Below are 21,827 nucleotides of genomic sequence, written 5' to 3'. Positions count from 1 at the left end.
AAATAATATAAGATTCTATAAAAAAAGTATTCAAAAGTGATAATATAATAGCATGAAACAATTAAAAATTATAAATACCTTGAGACGTATCAATGACGACACCCCAGTCTATGGATCCGAAGTGGTCAAGTCAGATCCGTTGCCCGCCATGCCGTTGAAGGCCGAAAATTGCCCGACGTGAGCTTGGGGTGGAGTGGACTGGCTAGGGTTTGGTCCTACAAACAAATGGGGATGAATATATGCGGGGTCGGGTTAGCCAGCATGAGCGGAATTCGACATGACGAATGCGCTTGGTCATGCCCAGGCCTCATATCTATCTCAAATTTGGGATGAAGATGAGGGATGATGGACAACCCCAAATGGTTGAGGCCGATTTGAGATCCCTTCTGAATGAGATTAGTAGAACGCCCATGCATTGCTACGGGCTACAATGCCTATAACTGAATTAGACAAATGCTTAAGGTCGTGTCCAAGGTTGGAACTTATTTCTCCTTCATACATCCAAGCGTGTCCGAACATCAAACGGGTGCTCAAGGGGCTACCCAAAATTCAACCGTCTGAACAGTCCGGGCTTCCCCAAATCCAGTCATATGTAGGGGATAAATGCGGTTATCCGGACTATCCGCGATGTTATCTCCAACACGCAATCCCAACACAAAAATCCACCCGACGATGCACCCTTCCCTTTTCCCGTCGGACCCGCCCCTTCCCGCTCGGTTTCCCGCCGTAACGGGACATTTCTCACCAAAGCCCTCTCCACTAAAGATGATGAAGCCCACCTCACCTTTGCCATGCGCGTCCTCTCTCCTTCACGTAGTATTTCCCATGGACCGCCGAGGAGCAGACCCCCGCCAACCACCCTGATCATCTCCTCCGTGTTCGTGTCATTCCACCACCGCCATCAAGAGGGAGGAGGCGTGCTCTGCCCATGACGCCAGAGCCAAGAAGGCAAATCCATGTCTTTTGAGCCATTGCCACGTTGTAACATATAGTTGAATGTTGTTCACTGCCCCAAAACAAAAATATGATGTCCATGCTCGTGTGTGCGGGCTGAATAGGAAACATAAAAAATAAACCGGTGGAGCGGGGCAACGGCAAAAAAAAGTGGAGGGGTGATGCGCCAGATGGGACGAAAAAACGCATGAAAAAGAGTGAACATTTTATTAAAAATCAGGATTTGTTTCTTGAAAATCTGCTATTCGTTTCCTAAAATAAATTGCGTTAATGAAAGAGATCGGTTGATTTGGATATGTTAGGAAAGTTAGATTTGTGATCTTTTGTACGTTAGGAAATTGTTGATTTGCGATAGAAGAGTGGAGAGAAAAATAAGCCGGTGGATAAGAAAAATCAGCATGAAGAAGGGAGGTGGAGGTGGGACGAAAAAAAGCTAGCCAACAAAAATGTGGAGAGATATTTTTGATCGGTCAGTGGGCCATCCTCCACGCGTTTGGGCCATCCGGCTGTATTGCTCTGAGCTTCTCATGTTAGCAGGCTGTGCCAACCAAAGCCCAGACCCATCCTTTTTCAGCTGCAAATGGCCGGAGCAAAGCCCACCTAAGTACCTAACCTTGCGAGATCTGCTCCGCAGGAAAAAACGGCGCCGCCCCCTCTCCGTTAACAACTAAACGTCCCATCGAGCGCCACCGCACTGGTTTCCTCGCCGTCGCGCGCCACCGCCGCTCTCCCATCCGCCCCCACCCTACGCTGCCGGCCCTGCTACCCCTGCTCATCATACCCATCTCCAGAGGATTCCCTCGCGGGAACCGCGGCCTGTCCTCTGGAAGCGGATCGAAGCCGGCGAACGAGCGGGGGAAAGCGGCGGCCGGAGGAGATGCTCAAGTTCCTGTCGAGGGTGGTGGTGGAGTACAACCCTCTGGACCCGCGGAAGGCGGCTGCCGTGGAGCTCCTCGCGCAGTGCAACGGCCGCAAGGCCAAGGACTCCAACCCCACCTGCTCCGTCGAGCTGCGGCGCCTGCCCTCCCCGGCCGCGGCCGACGACCCCAAGGCCCAGCCGCCGCCGCGCGTCCTCGTCACCTACCTCAACGGCGCCGAGGAGGCCTTCGTCGCCGCCGACGGCGCCACCGCGCAGGGCATGCGCGAGCAGATCCTCGCCCGCGGCCGCCTCCTCGAGACCGAGCAGCTCTTCCGCGAGGCCGGGGAGAAGTGGCCCGTCGTCATCCCCGAGGAGGAGCTCGGCATGTCATTCCCTGGGATCAAGGTGCCTCTTCTGCTCTGTTTCGTCGTTTCACTTTCTGTCGAACACCTTACGTGCGTGGGTGTATCTTACTAAGTTGCGCTGACATCTCTTGTTGAATTCAGATATTTGCTGTGTACATTGTCGCTCATTCAACTTCTATATGTGGTCATGGAACCTCTTTGACAATGGCTCGCTGTATCAAACATCTTAGGTGCACCCGAGTGTTATGCTATTATCCATATGTAGAATGGAATAAGTAGGATTTTGCAAAAAAATGTAGATTAATAACGATGTAGCCTGTGCTGTGCTTTGCTTTTGCTTGTGGCCCTGTACTATGTTTCACATATATCACCTGTGTTGTGCATACTTGTCTTATTTTGCTTGATGCTTAATTTCAGTTGTATTGCTATTGCCGGGTTTGATGTAACCTCATTTACCTTCCTTTCTTTTCGTCAAACATTGCTAACATTACAACAACAACAACAACAACAACAACAAAGCCTTTAGTCCCAAACAAGTTGGGGTAGGCTAGAGGTGAAACCCATAAGATCTCGCAACCAACTCATGGCTCTGGCACATGGATAGCAAGCTTCCACGCACCCCTGTCCATAGCTAGCTCTTTGGTGATACTCCAACATTTTGTATGTTGAGTAATTATATGATCTGTCGATAATTACTTTTCATGTCATACCGTGCATGCATACTTATTTTTTGTGGCCATCAATTATTTCACCATCATTGATTCTGTGCATGTACTGAGCAAAACCATTCAAAATGACATTTGAATGCATGATCCCTTCGAGCTGCTGCATAAAGTTCAAGTTCCTGTATACTGTGTCAAGGTGTACTTTTTTTTGAGAAACCGTCAAGGTGTACCATTTGTGTGCAACTTTATAAATAATACTACCTCCACTAGCTAACATCTTACATTTTGAGACGGAGGTAGTATTTGAAATTTATTTGACATTCTATAAAAGGGAGTTAGGATCAGTGGCAGAGCTTCATTGGATTAGTTGGGCAGGCCAGCCCAAAGAAAAAGGCCTAGAAAAGAGATGGTCCAGGTCAGTTGGCAGGCTAATTAGGCAGTGTTACACCTGAGATGTGCGGGCCAGAGCATGGGTTGGCCCCAACGTAGCTCCGCCACTGGTTAGGATCACAACTGGTTTTGCCATTTATAATCCAGTTTGATAAGGGGAATCATGATCACTACTGCCAGCCCATAGGCTGGTACTATGCATTTAACGCTGGCTCATGGAACATACTCTTTTTTAGTCATTCATAACATTAAAAAAATGGGTTTTGAATCGTAAAGTCAATAAAATATTATGTTGACTATTAAATTTGATTGCATATTATTAGATCTCTCTGACCAGCATTGATATGGTTTGGCCGCATGCATTTTACGGCATCATCCTTTTCTTTAGCTGGCGTAGTATGAGTTATTAAAAAATCTTCTTAATTTCGAAAGATGTCTACTAATCTTAGCAGTACTGTTACTCCTGGTTGTTCTTAGGGCAGTCAAGCAAACACCGATACATCATTTTGACTTCTTTTCTTGTTTTTTCACCTATTTGATGGTTGGTTTAATCTATTGTTTACTTGAGCTCTCTCAGTGTTTAATTTCTACTCCATTTGTCATCCTTCCATGATTTGCCTAGACTTTCTGATGTTTTTCACTCCTACAGAAATTTATGCCTGGGTCCTTGTAGGAAAGAAATGCTTAATGTATTACACTAGTGCTTACCTATTTTCATTCAAGAATGCTGCATTGGCTCAATACCTTTGTAATAAGACGATAAACACATCCTTGTTTTATTAGTGCAGTAGGCAGTCATCCTGTCTGTTCTGTCGAAAAAATAAATTGAAGAAGCATATTTGAGTGGCCATTTTAGGCGCCTCCTCAGCCAACCTTGTACATAGGCTTCTTACCCTTTTATGAACAAATTCATTTAATTTAAATAACAAAGAGTGCTTTGTGTTCCTTCATGCAGATAAATTTTACTCCCTCTGTCCCATAATGTAAGATGTTTTTTGACACTAGTGTAGTGTCAAAAAACATCTTATACTATGGGACAGAGGGAGTAGTTTCTAAAGAATTTCCAATCTGCACTAGTAGAACCTGAACATAGTTCCAATTGTCATAACTTAATAACTTTTGTAGAAACTGTCATTAGTAGAAGAAGACAGTGCTATATGTAACGTGTACTTGTGCAGTTATGCTTAAAGAAGTTTACTAATAAATTGGATTGAACTTCCATATGGTTCTCTTGCCCACAAGATTTCCACTGTAATACTCGGATAATCAACTTCACATTGCACACTCCAGTAGTTCCTGGGTAAAATTTATTTTCTATTAATCGTATGTACTGTTACCTGACATATAACTATTTCAAACCCAAACTAGACGCAGCCGTACATTTCTCTTGGGCACAAGTTTTTCACCAAAGAACTCAAATAATGAACTGCACGTTGCATGCTCTAATAGTTCTTGGACATCATATAGTTTCTAATTGTCCGTACTTTGACATACCTGTATACAGTACATACATACTTCTGTATGTTGTGTACGACCCTATATTTTTTTCTGCTTGTGAACCCTTTATTCTTCACAGTAGCACAGCATTTGATTTTCTGTTAATGCCAGATGTGTTTTGCGCCCTAAAAGTTATTTTCGTTAAAAAGAATGATATTTTTGTTTTCAACCTTTTAATTCCTTTTGTCCTTATGATTGAATGATATTCTCCACATACTCATCTCTGATTGCTGTCATGCCCATTTTCATGTTTCGAGAAGCATATTTGTCTCCTGGGCCATAGTATGCCACTGATGTGCTGGAGAGTCATTTAGAAATAAAATTTAGGAGCCATGTTGCTCCTAGAGAATTACGGGTTTCAAAGTGCGGGTGTTATTTCTAGTTTTGTTTAATCTCTAATGATACCTTGGACATCCGTGGTAGATTTATTTTCTTTCTTTACAGGCATCACCTATTATTGTAGGAAACGATTTTCTTCGTACTGCTACCAAGAAACCCACATGTTGCTGTGGATTAAGAAAAAACATGTTGCATATTTACAAGATCAGCTACTTCACTGAATTGAGGCGTTTGCTGGCATATCCACGCCATTCATGGTAGATCGTGGTGTTTTTGCTACACGCATTTAAGTAGGTTGAGAGCATCCCATCTCAGTCTCACTTCTCGGTAGTGGATCGGAAATTGGTAGGATCGCAGAGCGGGTTTCTGTTTGGGGCTGAAATATATGTGCTGCTGGTAATTTGGATTGCATGCTTTAATTTTCAATTCGGGACCAGGCCTGCTATTGTTCAGTACCTGGTAGTATGGGTTTTTGCCCCTCTTGTGAATTCTTGATGAAATTCTTGTTGTCTGTTCTTCTTTGCAGCCAAAGAAGGCCGAGGAGAAGCCGCAGGCTGCCTGATCCAGGCAGGGCTCTTTCAGTCTCTTGTGGTTAACAGAACTAGCAGAACATGTGTTCTCCCATAAATGCTCTCCCATAAAATGTACCATCATGTCACCAAAGAAAACTTGCCGCATTTTTTGAACTTGTCTAAGACTAGTTGTACATTCGGTCTGATGGTTATCTGAACGAGAGGGAACAAGTTGGCTAGTTGCCACGATTAGACGTCGTACCACCTAAGATATTTTTGGATCTGTTCTCGGGGAAAATCATCTGCTTCTGCCCCAAACACATTAACGAGGCGGGTCGAGTAGGGCCGTCGCATTAGCGAGCCCAAGCGCGCCATGCTTTCGCGGTCAAAATACAGTGTCGCCTCCGTTTAAAAATAAATAAAAAGATTACAGTGTCGCCTGATGGTGACAAAATCGCCGAGCCATTAGCCGTGGATTTGCTGTTCTGTGTTGGTGCAAGTGGAATCCTTGCTTGTTTGTTGCAGGCAAAAGGGGAGAAGACTTGGCTTGGCTGCAAAGACGCGGTTAATTTCCCTCACGTAATGGGTTGTTATCCAACAACTTTCATGATTGTTCGGTCGCTAGCTAGCTTATCTTCCATTCGACGCTTGTCAGGTTCCGTTTCCTTGCCAAGATCAAATGCCATTGGATCAAGACAGGTTTACACATATTCCATTCCGCGGAGAGCAAGACCAAGAGGGGGACAAGGTTATCCTATCGGCGTGCCGCGTGCGTGAAGTATATCTACGGTGCGGCGCTCTGTTTTTCCGCGGTGAACCCAAGAGTGTTCCGAAGGCGAAAGCTGTTCGAGTGTCAAATATTTCAGCTGGATCTTGGCGTGGTGAAGTAGTATATCTTTTGCCTCTGTTTCAAAAACAAAACAGAAAAGATTTCAGCTGGATGGAGGGAAGGGAAAGCAGCCGGGATCTTGCAGCGTTTCGTCGTCGTGCTGATCTTGTTCCGACCTGGCAAAACGGTGTGCTACGCCTGCCAGTACCCCCGAAGCGTGACGTATCCTTGAATAAGAGAAAAAGAAGTGGGGTCTAGCCGATCTCGATGCCTTTCTTAAACCACGGCAAAGTCAGAACTGGAGCCGCAGCTGGGTTCCTCTGACTTGCCGAGGCCACACCACACCACACTCTTCCGATCGCTCGTAGTACCACGGCACCACGCCGTTCCCAGCCGCCGCGATTAAAAGCAGAGACCCACCACGCCATATAAAACCAAAAAAAAAAAGAGATTCAGTTCAGAGCCCGTGCGCTTTTTTGTTTTTTTTTTGCGGGGAGCCCCTGCGCAGTTGTCGTAGGTAGGATGACTGGCCATCGCGCACCGCTGCAGGCTTGGCACGATGCGCGCATGTACTGTATGTATGTACGCAGGTACTGTACACCGTATCTCGATCTGTCAGATCGCGTATCGGGGCATCAGGTCAGGTTAGGTTAATTTTACGGCGCTGCGCTTGGCTAGCACGGGGTGCCGTCGAGACGCGCACCGACGGCCGGCCAGGGAGGGAGGCAGCTGCGTGCGATGCGATGCGACGCTGCGTTTGTTTGACGGCAACGAGTTGGTCTGGCTGAGAGAGGCAGGGAGCAGCGCTCGATCATCCATGTTACTGCTGCTTCATCTTCAAGACCCGGATGTGCTCATCCCGCACCTGCCTGAACGCGGTAGTAAAGAAACTACTCCCTCCGTTCCGAATTACTTGTCGCATGTATGGATGTATCTAGATGTATTTTAGTTCTAGATACATCCATTTCTGCGACGAGTAATTTGAAACGGAGAGAGTACGTCTCAGCTGAAACCAGATCTCCGGTTTACACTACTAAAGCTCACAGAGGGAGTACCAAAGTCTAGATTTGATCACTCGCTCAATTATAATTCTACCCTAAACTATTAAACTCTAATGTAGACTTCCTTAGAATTTCTAATGTTTCTTTTTAAAATCGGTTTTCCTCAAGCTGTTCATATTTATGCATTGCAACTCATCGCGACCACCAACCAGAATCACACAACACAACTCCAAAAATTCCGCACGACTTTCCTATTAATTGTTTGTGTAACCACAAAACTTCACAAGAAATTGTTAATCATTTATTTCAAAATATAAAACATATATAGTTTGCTAGGACAAATGTTTCAATAATAACTTCATTAATATGTATTTTATGTGAAGCATATACTATAATTGTTAAAATCAGATTCACATTCACAATATAAACAATGAATTGACAGAGTAATTGTTGATCAAAGACATGTATTAACGAAACTGAATATGTCTAGTATTTCGAAATGGAGGGATATTTTTCTGATGTTTTCTAGAGAATTTAGTTTCTTAAAAAAACTTATTTTTTTGACATGTTTTCTTCTTCTAATTCCTATTATTTTTCTGATGAGTTGGCTACCACATGTGTGAGATGAGATTATTGTCAATTCATCATCGAAACGACTTTCAATGGGCCAAATGTCCGAATCAAAATGGATTAGAGACCTGAGGCACCAAGAGTGTTTAGTGTTACAGTTGAGGGACTAGTCATAGAGTTTGGTAATATTTGAGGGAATACAATAATTCATTTTATTTTGGATACATAGCACTGTTGGAATTCGTCGACTTTTTTGTTTGCCCCACTAGCTAATTTATGCACCACAACTCATCGCAACCACCAAACAGAATCGCACAACACAACTCCAAAGATTCAAAAAAAACTCAAAATTCACCACGACTTTGCTATTGTATAATGACAAAACTTCACAAGAAATCGTTACTCCCTTTATTTAAAAACATAAGCCATATTTAGTTCTAAGACAAATGTTTCAATAGTAACTTCACTAAAGTGTATTTTATGCATGTGACATATACTGGAATTGTTAGAATTAGATTCATATTCGGAATGTGGTTTTTACATAATATATAAACAATGTATTGACAGAGTAATTGTTGATCAAAGACTTGTACTCCCTTCATTTCTAAATATTAGCCTTTTTAGAGATTTCAATACAAACTACATACAGATGTATATAGAAATATTTTAGAGTGTAGATTCATTCATGTTGCTCCGTATGTAGTCCACATTGGAATCTCTAAAAGGACTTATATTTAGGAATGGAGGGAGTGTTGGAAAACTAAATACGTCTAATGCTGAATATGATGAATTGACAGAGTAATTGTTGATCAAAAACATGTATTAACGAAACTGAATATGTCTAGTATTTCCAAATGGAGGAATATTTTTCTGATGTTTTCTAGAGAATTTAGTTTCTTAAAAAACATACTTTTTTGACATGTTTTCTTCTTCTAATTCCTATTATTTTTCTGATGAGTTGGCTGCCACATGTGTGAGATGAGATTGTTGCCAATTCATTATCAAACCACTTTCAATGCGCCAAATGTCCGAATCAAAATGGATTTGAGACTTGAGGCACCAAGAGTGTTTAGTGTTACAGTTGAGGGACTAGTCATAGAGTTTGGTAATATTTGAGGGACTAAAAAATTCCTTTTATTTTGGATACAAAGCATTGTTGGAATTCGTCAGACTTTTTTGTTTGCCCCACCAGCTAATTTATGTACTGCAACTCATTGCAACCACCAATCAGAATCGCACAACACAACTACAAAGATTCCAAAATAAATAAATAAATAAAATTCCTCACGACTTTCCTATTGTGATGACAAAACTTCACAAGAAATCGTTACTCCCTTTATTTCAAAACATAAGACATATTTAGTTCTAAGACAAATGTTTCAATAGTAACTTCATTAATGTGTATTTCATGTGACATATACTGTAATTGTTAGAATTAGATTCATATTCAGAATGTGGTTTTTACATAATATATAAACAATGTATTGACGGAGTAATTGTTGATCAAAGACTTAGACTTGTATTAGCGAAACTAAATACGTCTAATGTTTAGGAATGTATGAAGTACCCAACGTAGGTATAGATAACTAATGTGACAGTCAGTACGGGCTGACATTACAAGCATCGATAGCAGACATCCCGTGCCTAGTTGCACATACTATTTCAATAGAGTTGCATCTCTCATGTGTTGAGTCTTGAGCTAGTCTTGACCCCGAGGCACGAGCTAACAACCAATTGATCAGAGCTCTGACCCTCGGAGAGCATCCGCTAGCTGCTCGTTGACAATATTATCACGCTTATCATGCTAGCGATCGGCCCTAGCTTCCAATGATGATGCATTACGCCATTAATCCACAACTAAGCTAGCTCACTTGCGTTTAAACAACCCATTGCTTCAACTGAAAGTGATTAGGGGCGCGGATTACGCGGGATTTCATGTCAGATACTGTCGCCAGATTGGAATCATTTGCACGCGGGTGCGGGTGGTAACTTAACCGATCCTAGCACTAGCAGCCAGTGCGCGCGCCGTGCATGGCAATTCAACAACTGTATCGATCGATCCCAATCCGATTGCAAGTTGCGGCGCAGCCGCGGTTCCCGAGCTCCGGTGCTACCGATCGCGGGACTGCTTAATTATCAGCCAGGTTTAGTGGACCTTTCCCGCGCGGTAATAAGAATAAAGAAGGTTCAGTGGACCTAACCATGTTTTGGTTTCGGTTAATTTGGTGTGGAAGAGCTGCTAAGAGAGTCAACGATGAGCTTGTTTAGTTACTTGTTAGGGTTAGGCACATGCATGCATGCGGCGACAAGGTGATAATTTATGTTCTACCACCTAGCTTCTTAGTACTGTCTCAACAGCTCGTACGTTGGAGCCCGGCCAGATCTGTGCAACCCAAATCGCAAAGGGAATCTCTGAACTTAGTTGATGCGATCGCGACGTTGCAAAGAATTTCACAACTTGATGTTGCGGACGATTTGGGTGCATGCACACTAAATTGTTTAGGTGGAATCAGGGAAATGAGGCTGTACCACGAGTGTTCGGAAAGTGGTGTGAAGTTTCTAAAACAATATGGCAGCACTAACACGCCATATGCATCTACTCGCAAATTATGTATTACAAGAGGCAATGGCACCGGGAGCCTTATGGGTGGGAAGATTTTATTCCATGAACTTGTGAAATGAAATGGACTAGTCCTTAAGCATGTCCTTCGGGTTCAAAATCATCAAAATCACCCTGAGCCAGTCCAAATCACCCGTTTTTCTATGGAAAGTCCCCTGGTACTAAAATAATTTACATGGTTCTATTCAAAATCACACCATTTAGGTCATTTTGTACATGAGCTAAAATGTTTGCACCAGCCAAGTATGTGGGTCTCGGTGTAATGTCTCTGTGCGCACCACATTACATACTAACTAGTGGTTGAGGAACCTGTGCATGCGTTTCTCCAACTTAAAGAAGAAGAAAAAATCCACCTTCCTCCCAAAAATATAAAGAAAAGTTTCTCGCATCACGTGGACATAACATTCATCTCAAAAAGGAAAAGGGAAAACCTAGAAAAACTTTTCCCAAAAAGAGAAAGGGAAAAAGTCTCACTTCCATCTTCTAAAAAAATCTCCAAAAAACTTTAAAAACTTCCTTATAGCGGCCAACTAGCATGCGCCATATAGCATAGCTGGCTGGCCGCCCTTCTAGTGCTCCTTAATGGGTTTAATATACATTGTCTTAAGGACACAATTTCATAGGATGCCCCATAAAATAGCTATTGTTGCGACATTTGGTACTTCCTCCGTTCCTAAACATAAGTCTTTTTAGATATTCCAATGCCGACTACATACAGAGCAAAATGAATGAATCTACACTCTAAAATATATCTACATACATCCATATGTAGTCATTATTGAAATCTCTAAAAAGGCTTATATTTAGGAAGGGAGGGAGTAGAAACTATCTGAAAAGTTACATAGACTTCAAGAAGTGGTTCATAATAAGTCTTCCACCTTGAACAAAGTTTCACAAGGTAATCTCATAAATGACAACACTTTTATGTGAAAGGAAGTAAAACTATTGGAGCAAGAAAATGCATTAAGTGTCTAGAATAGAGGATAAGTGTCAGCAGATAGTAAAAGGGGCAATTACATCACACATTAGAATGGGTGTACATCAGATTTCCTATTCATTCATTGGAAACTTCTAGATAGTATACATGTCACAGTCTGATGTAATGAGTAGGAACTCGGACGGTCATCGACGTTTGGATTTTCCACCACCCTGCCGTCGGATCTAGTTCGTCCGACGGCCCATATTCAAAGTTATTCCTACACCATATAGGGGTATAGATAATAGACAATAGTAATTTAACACTCAAATTATTAGCCCATATAAACTATTCATAGTACCCAACTCAAAGCTTTATCACGTAGATAGAGTTCATATTAAGCTGCTCGTGCCAAGAGTTTAGAGTTCTTGTATAATTGGCAACCTCCGTGCCGTGGAAAAACGCAGGGAAAATAAATAAATAAATAAACATTAGGTGTGATGCATCAAACTGTCAGCTCCATCCATGATGGCATGTGTTGACCACCATTTTCCTACAAGCATCCAATTATCAAATTCTCTCACGTACGTTGTACATGGCCTAACCGGGTCTGGCCGAATCAATGTGCACATATTCTTCTTGTTCTCTCAAACTAATCAGGAAACTCTAGTAATCAAGTGTTAGGGTGAAATTTTATATAAAACAAAAACGAACTTAATTTTTTTAAAGGGTGAGATTTTATATTAGTGTCAAAACGAACAGATCACATTATTGGCAACTTATTTATAGGAGATAACATCGATCAAGTAAAAAAGAATCAACAGATAACCTGTACATGGGGCAATTGACCTTTTATATAGAAAAATATGTGTGTAGAATGATTCTTGCCGTTGCACCTGCAAGTTTGGGTGGTTGTTGCTTGAGGAAAACTGCCAGGCCAGGGTGCATGCTATATCATGTGGTGTGAGAAAGAACAGAAGAAAGCTAGGGAATTTATTTTATCTGATCACTGTTGTATATTGGGGAGATATGCTGTTTCAAACGTATCATGTCAACCATGATGTGACCCATAGCTCAGAGAGCGTTCAGGGCCATCCGTTTAGTCATGCCTAACTGTACCTTGTACAACAAGATTACCTCAGCCATACGAATGGAGAAGAAACGTGCAGCTAGGGTGCCTTCTGATTTGGCATGAACAGAGGAGATGAGATGACACAATCTTCAGTGCTCCATCCCTATCTCCTTATAATTAACTAAAAAATCATGCTTGCAAGGACGAAGTTCTTGGCTAACTAGTTGGCAATAATGAGTGGGAGATATGGTGTTGGTGAGCTAAATTGTACTAGGGCATCAGTTCGGTTGAATCTGAGGCTCCGGTAGTCTGGTCTCTGGGTCTGGAGGCTCCGGCCGGTCGGTTTCGTTTTGCCCTCCCTCATCTTGCAGGAACATGAGTGGAAGTTTTAACGAAGGTCACATCTACGGACTGCGGTGCAACTTTGGTGCTGCATGCATGACTTCGGACTAGAGGCCTACAACAATTCCTCCATATTCCTTGGGTGCAAGGGAATAGTACAGTTTTGGTCGCCTTCCATTAATACCAGCGAGCCCAACTGAATGCGCCGTCGGTGAAAGCAACCACTGCTGCAAATTGTAGCCCGTCCGGCCGGGTGATATATGTAGACCAGAAGGGAGCGTAGACGTCACTAGTAGAAAAAGGATTAAACGTGAAGCACAATAGTGCCGGTTTGAATTTCAGCCGGCATTAATGTGTACAATAGCACCGGTTCGTGGCAGCGATTAATAGCACCGGTTCGTGGCGAACCTTTAGTATCGGTTCATGCCACGAACCGGTACTAAAGAGGCTGTGTCAGCCTGCGGTCAGGCTATGGCCCCACCATCACTATTTAGTGCCGGTTCGTACCACGGACCGGTACTAATGAGCTTATGGCAAGCTGTTTTTAGTCCCACCTCGCCAAGAGAGAGGGACTAGGAGCGGTTTATAAGCCCTGAGTGCAGAGACGATGAAGAAAAGGCTCAATGCTCATGTTGCTTAGCTTCAAGCCTTCAGGAATATGATAGATTGCACGAAACTACGCGCAGTGCAGTTTACACTATTCCGAAAGGCTTGAAGCAAATTAACGACCATTGCACCTCTTTTTTATTTTTAATAACTTATTACAACTCCGGACTTCTTCTGTTATGGCAAAAACTAATTGCACGTCAGCATTTCTTTTTTTAAAACTTTGGTTATAACTCCAGACTTTGACCATCAAGTTTTGCAGAAAAGAAAAAATAGCAGAAAAGAAAAAAAACTATAGCTGAAAAGAAAAAAAGTATATAAAAAAACTACTCAAAAATAAATAGAAGAAAATAAATATAGCAGAAAAAAAACTACTCAGAAATAAATAGAAGAAAAAATAAAGCAGAAAAGAAAAAAAATTATATTTGCTATTTTTCAATCGTTCACAAAATGACCGTGAAATTGAAAATCATTACAAAATGAACTCTGAAAATGTTGAATTTTGGCAAACTAGATGAATAAAACTACTCACAAATAAATAGAAGAAAATAAATATAACAGAAAATTAAAAACTATACAAAAAAATTGGGGCGCTGGCCTGTGGGCCTGCTAGGCCACAGGCGTGCAATTACAGGCCTTAAAGGCCCAGCAGACTCACAGAGCAGCGCGCAGAGTTTAGGCCCACAAGCCTGCTATATAGAGGAGTTTGAAGAGGTAGCCGCGGCTGGGTTTATAAACCAGTGCGGCTGCCCTTCGTCCGGCGAGGTAGGACTAAACTTTGGGGTGGCAGCGCGAAGCCTTTAGTATCGGTTGGTGGCTCCAACCGGTACTAAAGACCACCCTTTAGTACCGGTTGGAGCCACCAACCGATACTAAAGGCCTGCTCTTCCCGCCTCTTGGCCTGGCCAAAGTTGGCCTTTAGTACCGGTTGGTGGCTCCAACCGGTACTAAAGGCCTCTCCTATATATACAACACTTACGAAAATTCAGTTAGATCTCCCCACTTCTTTCGTCTCCAACCTCTCGCGCGCCGCTCGAACCCGTCCTCGCCGCCCGTCGCCCGTCGTCCGTCGTCGTCGTCGCTGTCCCCGCCGCCGCCCGTCGTCGTCGCCGTCTCGCGCCGCCGCCCCGAACGCCGCGTGCCGCCGTTCGTCGTCGTCCCGCCGCGGTCCCGTACGTCTCTCGCTCTCGCATATACCCGCCGCGCCATCGTCCGTCGTCGTCGCACCCGGCTCGTACGGCGGCGCCCCCGCCCGTACGTACGCCGCCGCCCCTGCTCGTACGTACGGGGCGGCGGCGTACGGGGCCGCACACATACACACATATATATACGTACACACTACACACACACATACACACACATATTTTTTTACTTATGCTTCATTTGCTTCATGGGTAAGCGCTTCAGCATCAAACTGGATGAGACATTCAAAGTTGATACAGTAAGTCACTTTGTCAATTATTATTTAAATGCAAAACTTATGCTTTATTTGCTTCAACTTATAATTTTAAATTTTCACTATTCTACTAGCGCATCCCCTGCCATGCAAGAATTTTTTGTCTTGGATAAGATAGGTTTTAGTGCTATAGATGATATGAAGGTAAAGAGAGTTTACTTGAAGACAGAGCATGGGTATACTTTCAAAGTCAAATTATATAATGGAGACACATACACCAATTTTGAATGCAAAACTTGGCAAGCACTATGCAAGGCTTATGCATTTGAGCCTGGTATAGTTGTCACCTTTGATATTCGTCCGGAAGATGATATTGAAGGTAATATAGACATCTGGGTCGATGTGCAGACGCCTCCAGTTCTACCATTATGTGAGTTTTTCCCAACCATGCATGCATATGTTTATGTCTTTGATACAGTTTATTCAAAAATAGTTGACAACTAATTTGTATTGTTAGCTTATTTCGGTTCAAGTAAACATGTCCGGCGCTTGGTAGACAGGACCTACTACTGCCCCGGGGCTCAACTAAATTGCGAGGAGATAAGTCATTATGTTTCATGGCTTGAGGATCTTAATACTGTCAAGACAATTTTTTTTCCTGAACTTAGAAATGTTACTACTCAAAACGTGCGACTAATGGTGATCGTATTGAACTACGGTCACATCTATAATCGAAAGATGGTAAGATTTTAACTATTTGTCCTTAATTAGTGCATCTTTTGCATACATTATTTTTGAAGCTAAACTTTCATTGCTTAGTATATTAATTACTATACGATGTTCTTCAACAGGGACTTCCGATGATAGTTGTGCCTCAGTGGATCGAGACTAAAGGTGACATGTCAATGGTTAGCTTACGGCCAAGATATCCTACATTGCACATGAGTGCATTCAGGATTTCTGAAAGCGAAGAATGCTTAATAGTGAAAGATTGGAGCAAAATTGTTAACGATCGTAGAGAAGTATTACGGGACAACAAGGAGAAGCGCAACCCAAAATTAGGAGACAGATTCATCTGCATGCTCCAGTATGATGAATCAGGAGAGCTATACATGTTCTATGCTATTCTACCTAAGAGGGAGTACCACTAGTTCATGCTCGTAATTAGTGTCTCATGTCCGTGTCCTGAACTTCGATGTTGGTGATGATTATGTTGAACTCGATGATATCTTTGCTTCTGTTACAAAGTGAATGTTTCCTCTTTAAGCTAGTCAGTGTTGGTGATGATTAGATAGCTAGCGGTAATGACTATGATGATTAAATAGTGGTAATTAGACGACTACGATGATTTTTAGCTAGCTAGAGTTTATTTATTTATTAATATACGATGATGATGATGATGATGACGACGACTACAACTCATTATAACGTAAAAACAATCCTAAATTAAATTGATAACATAAATTTAATTGAAAAATACAAAATAAAACAAAAACCCACAAATATTTAATACCGGTTGGTGTTACCAACCGGTACTAAAGGGCTCCCGGCCTCCGGAGCTGGCTCGTGCCACGTGATTTTTCTTTAGCACCGGTTCTGCACTAGTGCGTAGACGAGGACGGTGAGGTTACCCGTGTGCTGATGATCCAAAAACGCTTGGAAGTTACCCGTGTGCTGCGTGTACATGCCGTCACCCGGGCGTCACCGGCCGTTGGCAGACTCGCGGGACGACCGGACGCCCTATCGGCCGCGGCACCCAACCTCCCCGGCACGCACGCACGTCCCTATATTGGTACCAAGTTGCTCGCTGGATCGGCATTGACATGTCGATCGCATGGCCCGATCGACGATGGGGCGAATTAAAGCCCCACATGGAGCACCACCATGCCGTATCAAACAAGATCGATCAGGCATCTCTTCTCAATTCTCATGTCAACGTCACGAGCACGCCCCACGGCGCGGCCGAGGCGCTCCGGCTTGGCCATGCACGGGCCATACATCATCCATATGCGCATGGCATGGCACAACTGATTATTTCGGAGCTTGGGTTGGTCCAGAAGGAGCCATTAATTTTGAGACCTTGATCGTGCTTGCTCATGGCTCGCGACTTGCACGCCAACTTGCCGCTCCACCCGCGAGAAATATCCAGTGGAATCGACGCGAAATTAGGCACCACGACCGCACGCGCGCTGCATACTCTCGCGTACGCATACACATGCGTGGATCGATCGATGGAGCGATCGCCGTGGAACGGGTGGCACGCATCCGCGCCACACGTTCGGTCAGACGGCAGCAACATCAATCACATCGACCCTCCAGCTCTCTTGTGACTGACCAACTGTTGGATCGACGCCGACGCGAGCCCGGCTCCTTTGATCGGGTCTCCGCCCGCCTCTCCGAGCACCGATCGCTCCCCGTCCAGTTTCCGCGTGATTTCACTGTCCGTCCCACAGTGACCCCCAACGTCGCTATCCGTTCCGTAGTAGCGCTGGACCCTTGCGTTGGCCTGTCTTTGCCGAGTCGATTCCGTTTCTACACCGAGGTCCCAGCGGCGGGACGATCGACGCCGCGAAATTTCACCCACACCCACACACACACCTAGCCAGGCACCACCGAGCAGCTAGTAGTTTCGCCACGTGACGCTCGCGGCCGGGGCCAAACCGTGTGCCCGGCCCCTACGATTCGTTTGGTCGCGCAGGTGGCGCATGAACTGGGCCGATGGACGTGCGCTGCTGCTTTTTGGTCTGAGTTGAATTCAACAGGTGGCTGGTACTGTCCAAAATTCCACTTTATGCGTTGTTCTCGGAGAATGAATGAAGTGCTGGACTAGTGGCGTGCCATGGAGGAACGCATGCTTCTCAAGAAAATCGCGCGCCTCCTTTTCCCATTTACTTTTTTTTTGGATGGAAAGGGCGATTCGAGATGTGCATGCACTTGGATTTAGTTAGTGCATGCACGAACACCACCACGTAGTTTACCATTTCTTTGCGAGGAGTGGGTTATGTGTGGCATCTAAGACAACTCCATTGCCATTTCTCACGCAAAAAAAAAGAAGAGACCGTCTAAGATAATATCTTGCCCTCAAAGACAAAGAGAGGGAAGAACCCAGATTTGGAAAAGGGAAAAGAAGCAAATAATTTTAATACTGAAAAGGCCCTTTTTTAAGAAACAGCAAAATCAAAGTAGTCATGCACACGAATGTGTCGATTTTTTTTTTTTGCGAACAGGACCACCAATCTATAAATAAACCCAGCAAGATACAAATAGCACCCCACAAAGGTAACAAAGAATTACAACAAAGTCACTGAGGGGCCACTGAACCGTCGCATCTGCCGGAATGAGTCGAGGACACGCCACCGTCGTCGCTGCTACACATGATCGTCGACGAATCTCCATAGCAGACGGAAAGTCTCCAAACTTAGGTCTTGAGGACCAACGCCCTGACGAAATAACCATCTCTGGCAAGGTCTCCAATAGATCTGAACGCCACGGGCTCCTGCACGGCCAGCAACACCGGCTGTCGTACACCGCCGAAGCACGGCCCCTAGACACTCCACGGCGAGAGCAGACCCCATCTCGCCGCGACGAAGAAAGAGACGGGGGACAAAAGCACGAACAACGGGTCACCACCATCGCCGCGGTGACCACGCCCCGAGCACCAAAGCCCACCAGATCAAAATACCTGAGAGCACATACCTCCAGCGACTCACTGGCTCCGCCCAAGGCCTCTCCGAAAAGGGGAATGAGCGCCGGCACGATTATTCCAAATGGGCACCATCCCCCCCAACATGACGACGCCGCCCAGTCAAACTATCCCTACTTTCAACACACCGAGACCCGGATTCGGGGTTCCTTCACTCTCCCGCCGCCGGACCGGCCGACGGAGAGGGAGGGAACCGCCGGTCTTGCCGGCGGCTGAACGATGGAACGTGGGTCGCCTCCTTTTTCGCTCTGGGGCAGTTAGAGAAGGAAGGAGGGGACGATTGCTGCTAACTAAATTTTATACTTCAGAACATATCTACCTCAAAACTATTCCTCTTTTCAAATTTCCCCCCTTTTCAAATTCAAAAAGAAAGAAGCTGTTCATATCCATTTCTTTGGGACAAGTGGGCTATGTGTAGCATCCAAGACAACTCCATTGCCCTTTTTGACGGCCAAAAGAAAAACGTCTAAGATAATATCTTGCCCTCAAAGAGAAAGAAAGGGAGGAACCCTAATCTAGAAAACGGAAAAGAAAGCAAAAAAAAAACTCATAAAGGCAGAAAATATTTCGTAAATTTTATTCTTCAAAACATTTCTACCTCAGTGGTAATCCTCCTTTTTCAAATTCAAAAAGGAAAGAAGTTGATTCATCATATCAACCTCAAAGCATTGATTCCACCAGCAAACGGCGGCTCATGCGATGGGCATGAATGAATGAACTCACAACAAGGCCAGGTCAACCATGCATCGCCACGGTTGACACGCGTGGCACCACTCCTTCCCGGGCCCCGCACGTCAGCCACAACCCCACCCTTTCAAGGCGCGAGGTCTCGTCGTCGTCGTCCACGGTTCATTCATCCATTCACACCCTCCTCCATCCTCCTCCCCGCGCTCCGGCGCTATATAAAGCCCCCGCCGGAAGCCATTGCTCCCCAGGAGAGACCCGCCACCCGCCCCCACACCACACCACACCATCACCAAGCACGCACACCCACGGCCATCCCATCCACGACCCACGACCCACGACCCAGGCACCCCACTCCCCCGGCGAGGCTGAGCGATCTTTCCCCAAACCCAAACACAGCAAACACGACGGAGCACCCACGCCACCCCGGCGGCGACCGCAGGTAAGATTCCCTCCCCGACCTCCCCTCCTCCGGGGCCTCTCTTGGTTGCTATTAGATCAGGCGAGAAGGGGTTCCTGGACACCATTTTTTCATCATCTTCTTCTTCCGCTTCCGCTTCGCTCGCATGCGAAGCTTTTGATCTTGTTCTTCTTGATCGGACGAGCGGAGATCCGGAGAACCTTTTTACTCCTCTGGATCCTCGCTCCGTCTTCTTCTTTTTAGCCTTTCTTTTCTAGCCTTTCTCGCGAGCCGGCGTCGGGGCTGTTTTTACAGAGCCCCTTCAGGTTGCTCGCGCCAGCAGTTGGTCTCTCTCCCCTGTTCTTCTTCGCTTTTATTGAAGAAAACAGGGCTTTTTTTTTATCTCTTTGATTTTAGTTCGGTTTTTTTATCTTGTTCTGGTTGGCAATGGCGGCCATAGATCTGTATGGCGCCGCGAACCAGTTCAGCTCCTCCTCGTCGTCCTCCTCCTCGGACCAGGAGCTCATGAGAGCGCTCGAACCTTTTATCAGGAGCGCTTCCTCGCCCACCTCCTCCACCTCCACCTCCACCTCGCCATTTTCATTCTACGCCACCTCTACCTCCGCCTCCACCTCGTCGCCATTTTCGTATTACAATTCCTCTCCGCTGCCCCAAGAATCCTGCTACTTCCCTGCATCCTCCTCTTACAGTTACACCACGCTTCAAGCTCCGTTTGCTCCCGCCGCCCCCGCCACCACCTCGTCGTCCTTCTCGCAGCTCCCGCCTCTGCCGCCGACCTCGCAGTACAGCGCCTCGCCGGCGGCCGCGTACCCGTCGGCGGGCGACGCGGTGGGGCTGGCCAGCCTGGGCCCAGAACAGATCCATCAGATCCAGGCGCAGCTCTTCCTCCAGCAGCAGCAGCAGCAGCAGAGGGGGTTCTCGGCGTCGCTCCTCGGCCCGCGGGCGCAGCCCATGAAGCAGGCCGGGGCGTCGGCCGCCGGGAAGCTGTACCGCGGCGTGCGGCAGCGGCACTGGGGCAAGTGGGTGGCGGAGATCCGCCTCCCCAAGAACCGGACGCGGCTGTGGCTCGGCACCTTCGACACCGCCGAGGACGCGGCGCTCGCCTACGACAAGGCGGCCTTCCGCCTCCGCGGCGACGCGGCGCGCCTCAACTTCCCCAACCTCCGCCGCGGCGGCGCGCACCTCGCCGGCCCGCTCCACGCCTCCGTCAACGCCAAGCTCGACTCCATCTGCCAGAACATCGCCGCCGCACCGTCGTCCAAGTCGGCTCCGCCGGACTCGCCCAAGGCCTCCACGTCGACGTCGTCGACGGAGGGAGACGGGTCGGTGCTCTCCGCCGGCTCGACGCCGCTCCCTCCGCCGCCGCAGCACCAGCAGCCCGCGGCGCCGCTCCACGAGATGGCCAAGCTGGACTTCTCGGAGGCGCCGTGGGACGAGTCGGACGCCTTCCACCTCCACCAGGACCTCCACAAGTGCCCGTCGTGGGAGATCGACTGGGACTCCATCCTCTCGTGATCGCCAGAGCAAACGGAAGCTCCATGAATGAATTAATTAAGCAGTGTAATTAATCCTGCAGCGGCCAAGGCTCGATGGAATATTAGACGTCGGCCGCCGCCGCTGCGGTTAGGGTTTAAGGAGTTCGCCATCGTCGTCGTAGTAGCAGTCGTCAAGAAGGGTTTAAGCTTAAGTTTACTTATTACTTAGCTACGTACGTACTTCATTGTATTAGTGATCTCCTGGTAGCTTCGCCGGTTGTTTTTTCTCCGAGCAAGGCCAGTCGAGAGTGTAATGTGTGTAACTCTTCGTTACTACGTACTGGATTTGAATTTTATTACCAGTCTCATTGTGATCTATCTTGAGCATATTTCAGTTGTCATCTATCTTGTTCCAGAAACTTCTCTCTCTCTATAGTAATGATCAATGCTTAAAATTTCTGAAGAACCCTTACTATAAACATCACAAAACGACATTTAAAGTAGAATGGAGAGAACAGTAAGGCTGGTCACAATGGGGAGGAACTTAGGAGTAACATCACACACTCCAATACAACTTTGCTTATGTGGCACATATTTAATGAAGAGAGAGG

General features: G+C 45.8%; 2 protein-coding genes across 2 annotated transcripts; both read left to right on the top strand.

The window, feature by feature from the left end:
* The first annotated feature begins 1,566 nt into the window (after positions 1-1,566).
* LOC123151497 (uncharacterized) lies at positions 1,567-5,842 on the top strand. The gene is made up of 2 exons (XM_044571190.1): positions 1,567-2,218; positions 5,596-5,842. Exons 1-2 carry the CDS (start codon positions 1,832-1,834, stop codon positions 5,629-5,631), a joined length of 423 nt encoding a protein of 140 aa, XP_044427125.1. The 5' UTR covers positions 1,567-1,831; the 3' UTR covers positions 5,632-5,842.
* Positions 5,843-19,562: 13,720 nt separating this feature from the next.
* Positions 19,563-21,592, top strand: LOC123150946 (ethylene-responsive transcription factor RAP2-13). Its single transcript, XM_044570743.1, has one exon. The coding sequence runs from the start codon at positions 20,168-20,170 to the stop codon at positions 21,254-21,256; it is 1,089 nt and encodes a 362-aa protein (XP_044426678.1). The 5' UTR covers positions 19,563-20,167; the 3' UTR covers positions 21,257-21,592.
* The last annotated feature ends 235 nt before the right edge of the window (positions 21,593-21,827 follow it).

The sequence above is a fragment of the Triticum aestivum genome, chromosome 7A (genome assembly GCF_018294505.1).
Source record: "Triticum aestivum cultivar Chinese Spring chromosome 7A, IWGSC CS RefSeq v2.1, whole genome shotgun sequence".
NCBI classification, from domain to species: domain Eukaryota; kingdom Viridiplantae; phylum Streptophyta; class Magnoliopsida; order Poales; family Poaceae; genus Triticum; species Triticum aestivum.
Note: the sequence above shows the minus strand (reverse complement) of the source record. Positions and strands in the feature narration are given on the sequence as shown.

Excerpts from the sequence above, each read along its gene's own strand:
- LOC123151497 (XM_044571190.1), top strand. The coding sequence starts at position 1,832 with ATGCTCAAGTTCCTGTCGAGGGTGGTGGTGGAGTACAACCCTCTGGAC. Across the intron at positions 2,219-5,595 it reads TGTCATTCCCTGGGATCAAG|CCAAAGAAGGCCGAGGAGAA; the intron begins GTGCCTCTTCTG and ends TCTTCTTTGCAG.
- LOC123150946 (XM_044570743.1), top strand. The coding sequence starts at position 20,168 with ATGGCGGCCATAGATCTGTATGGCGCCGCGAACCAGTTCAGCTCCTCC.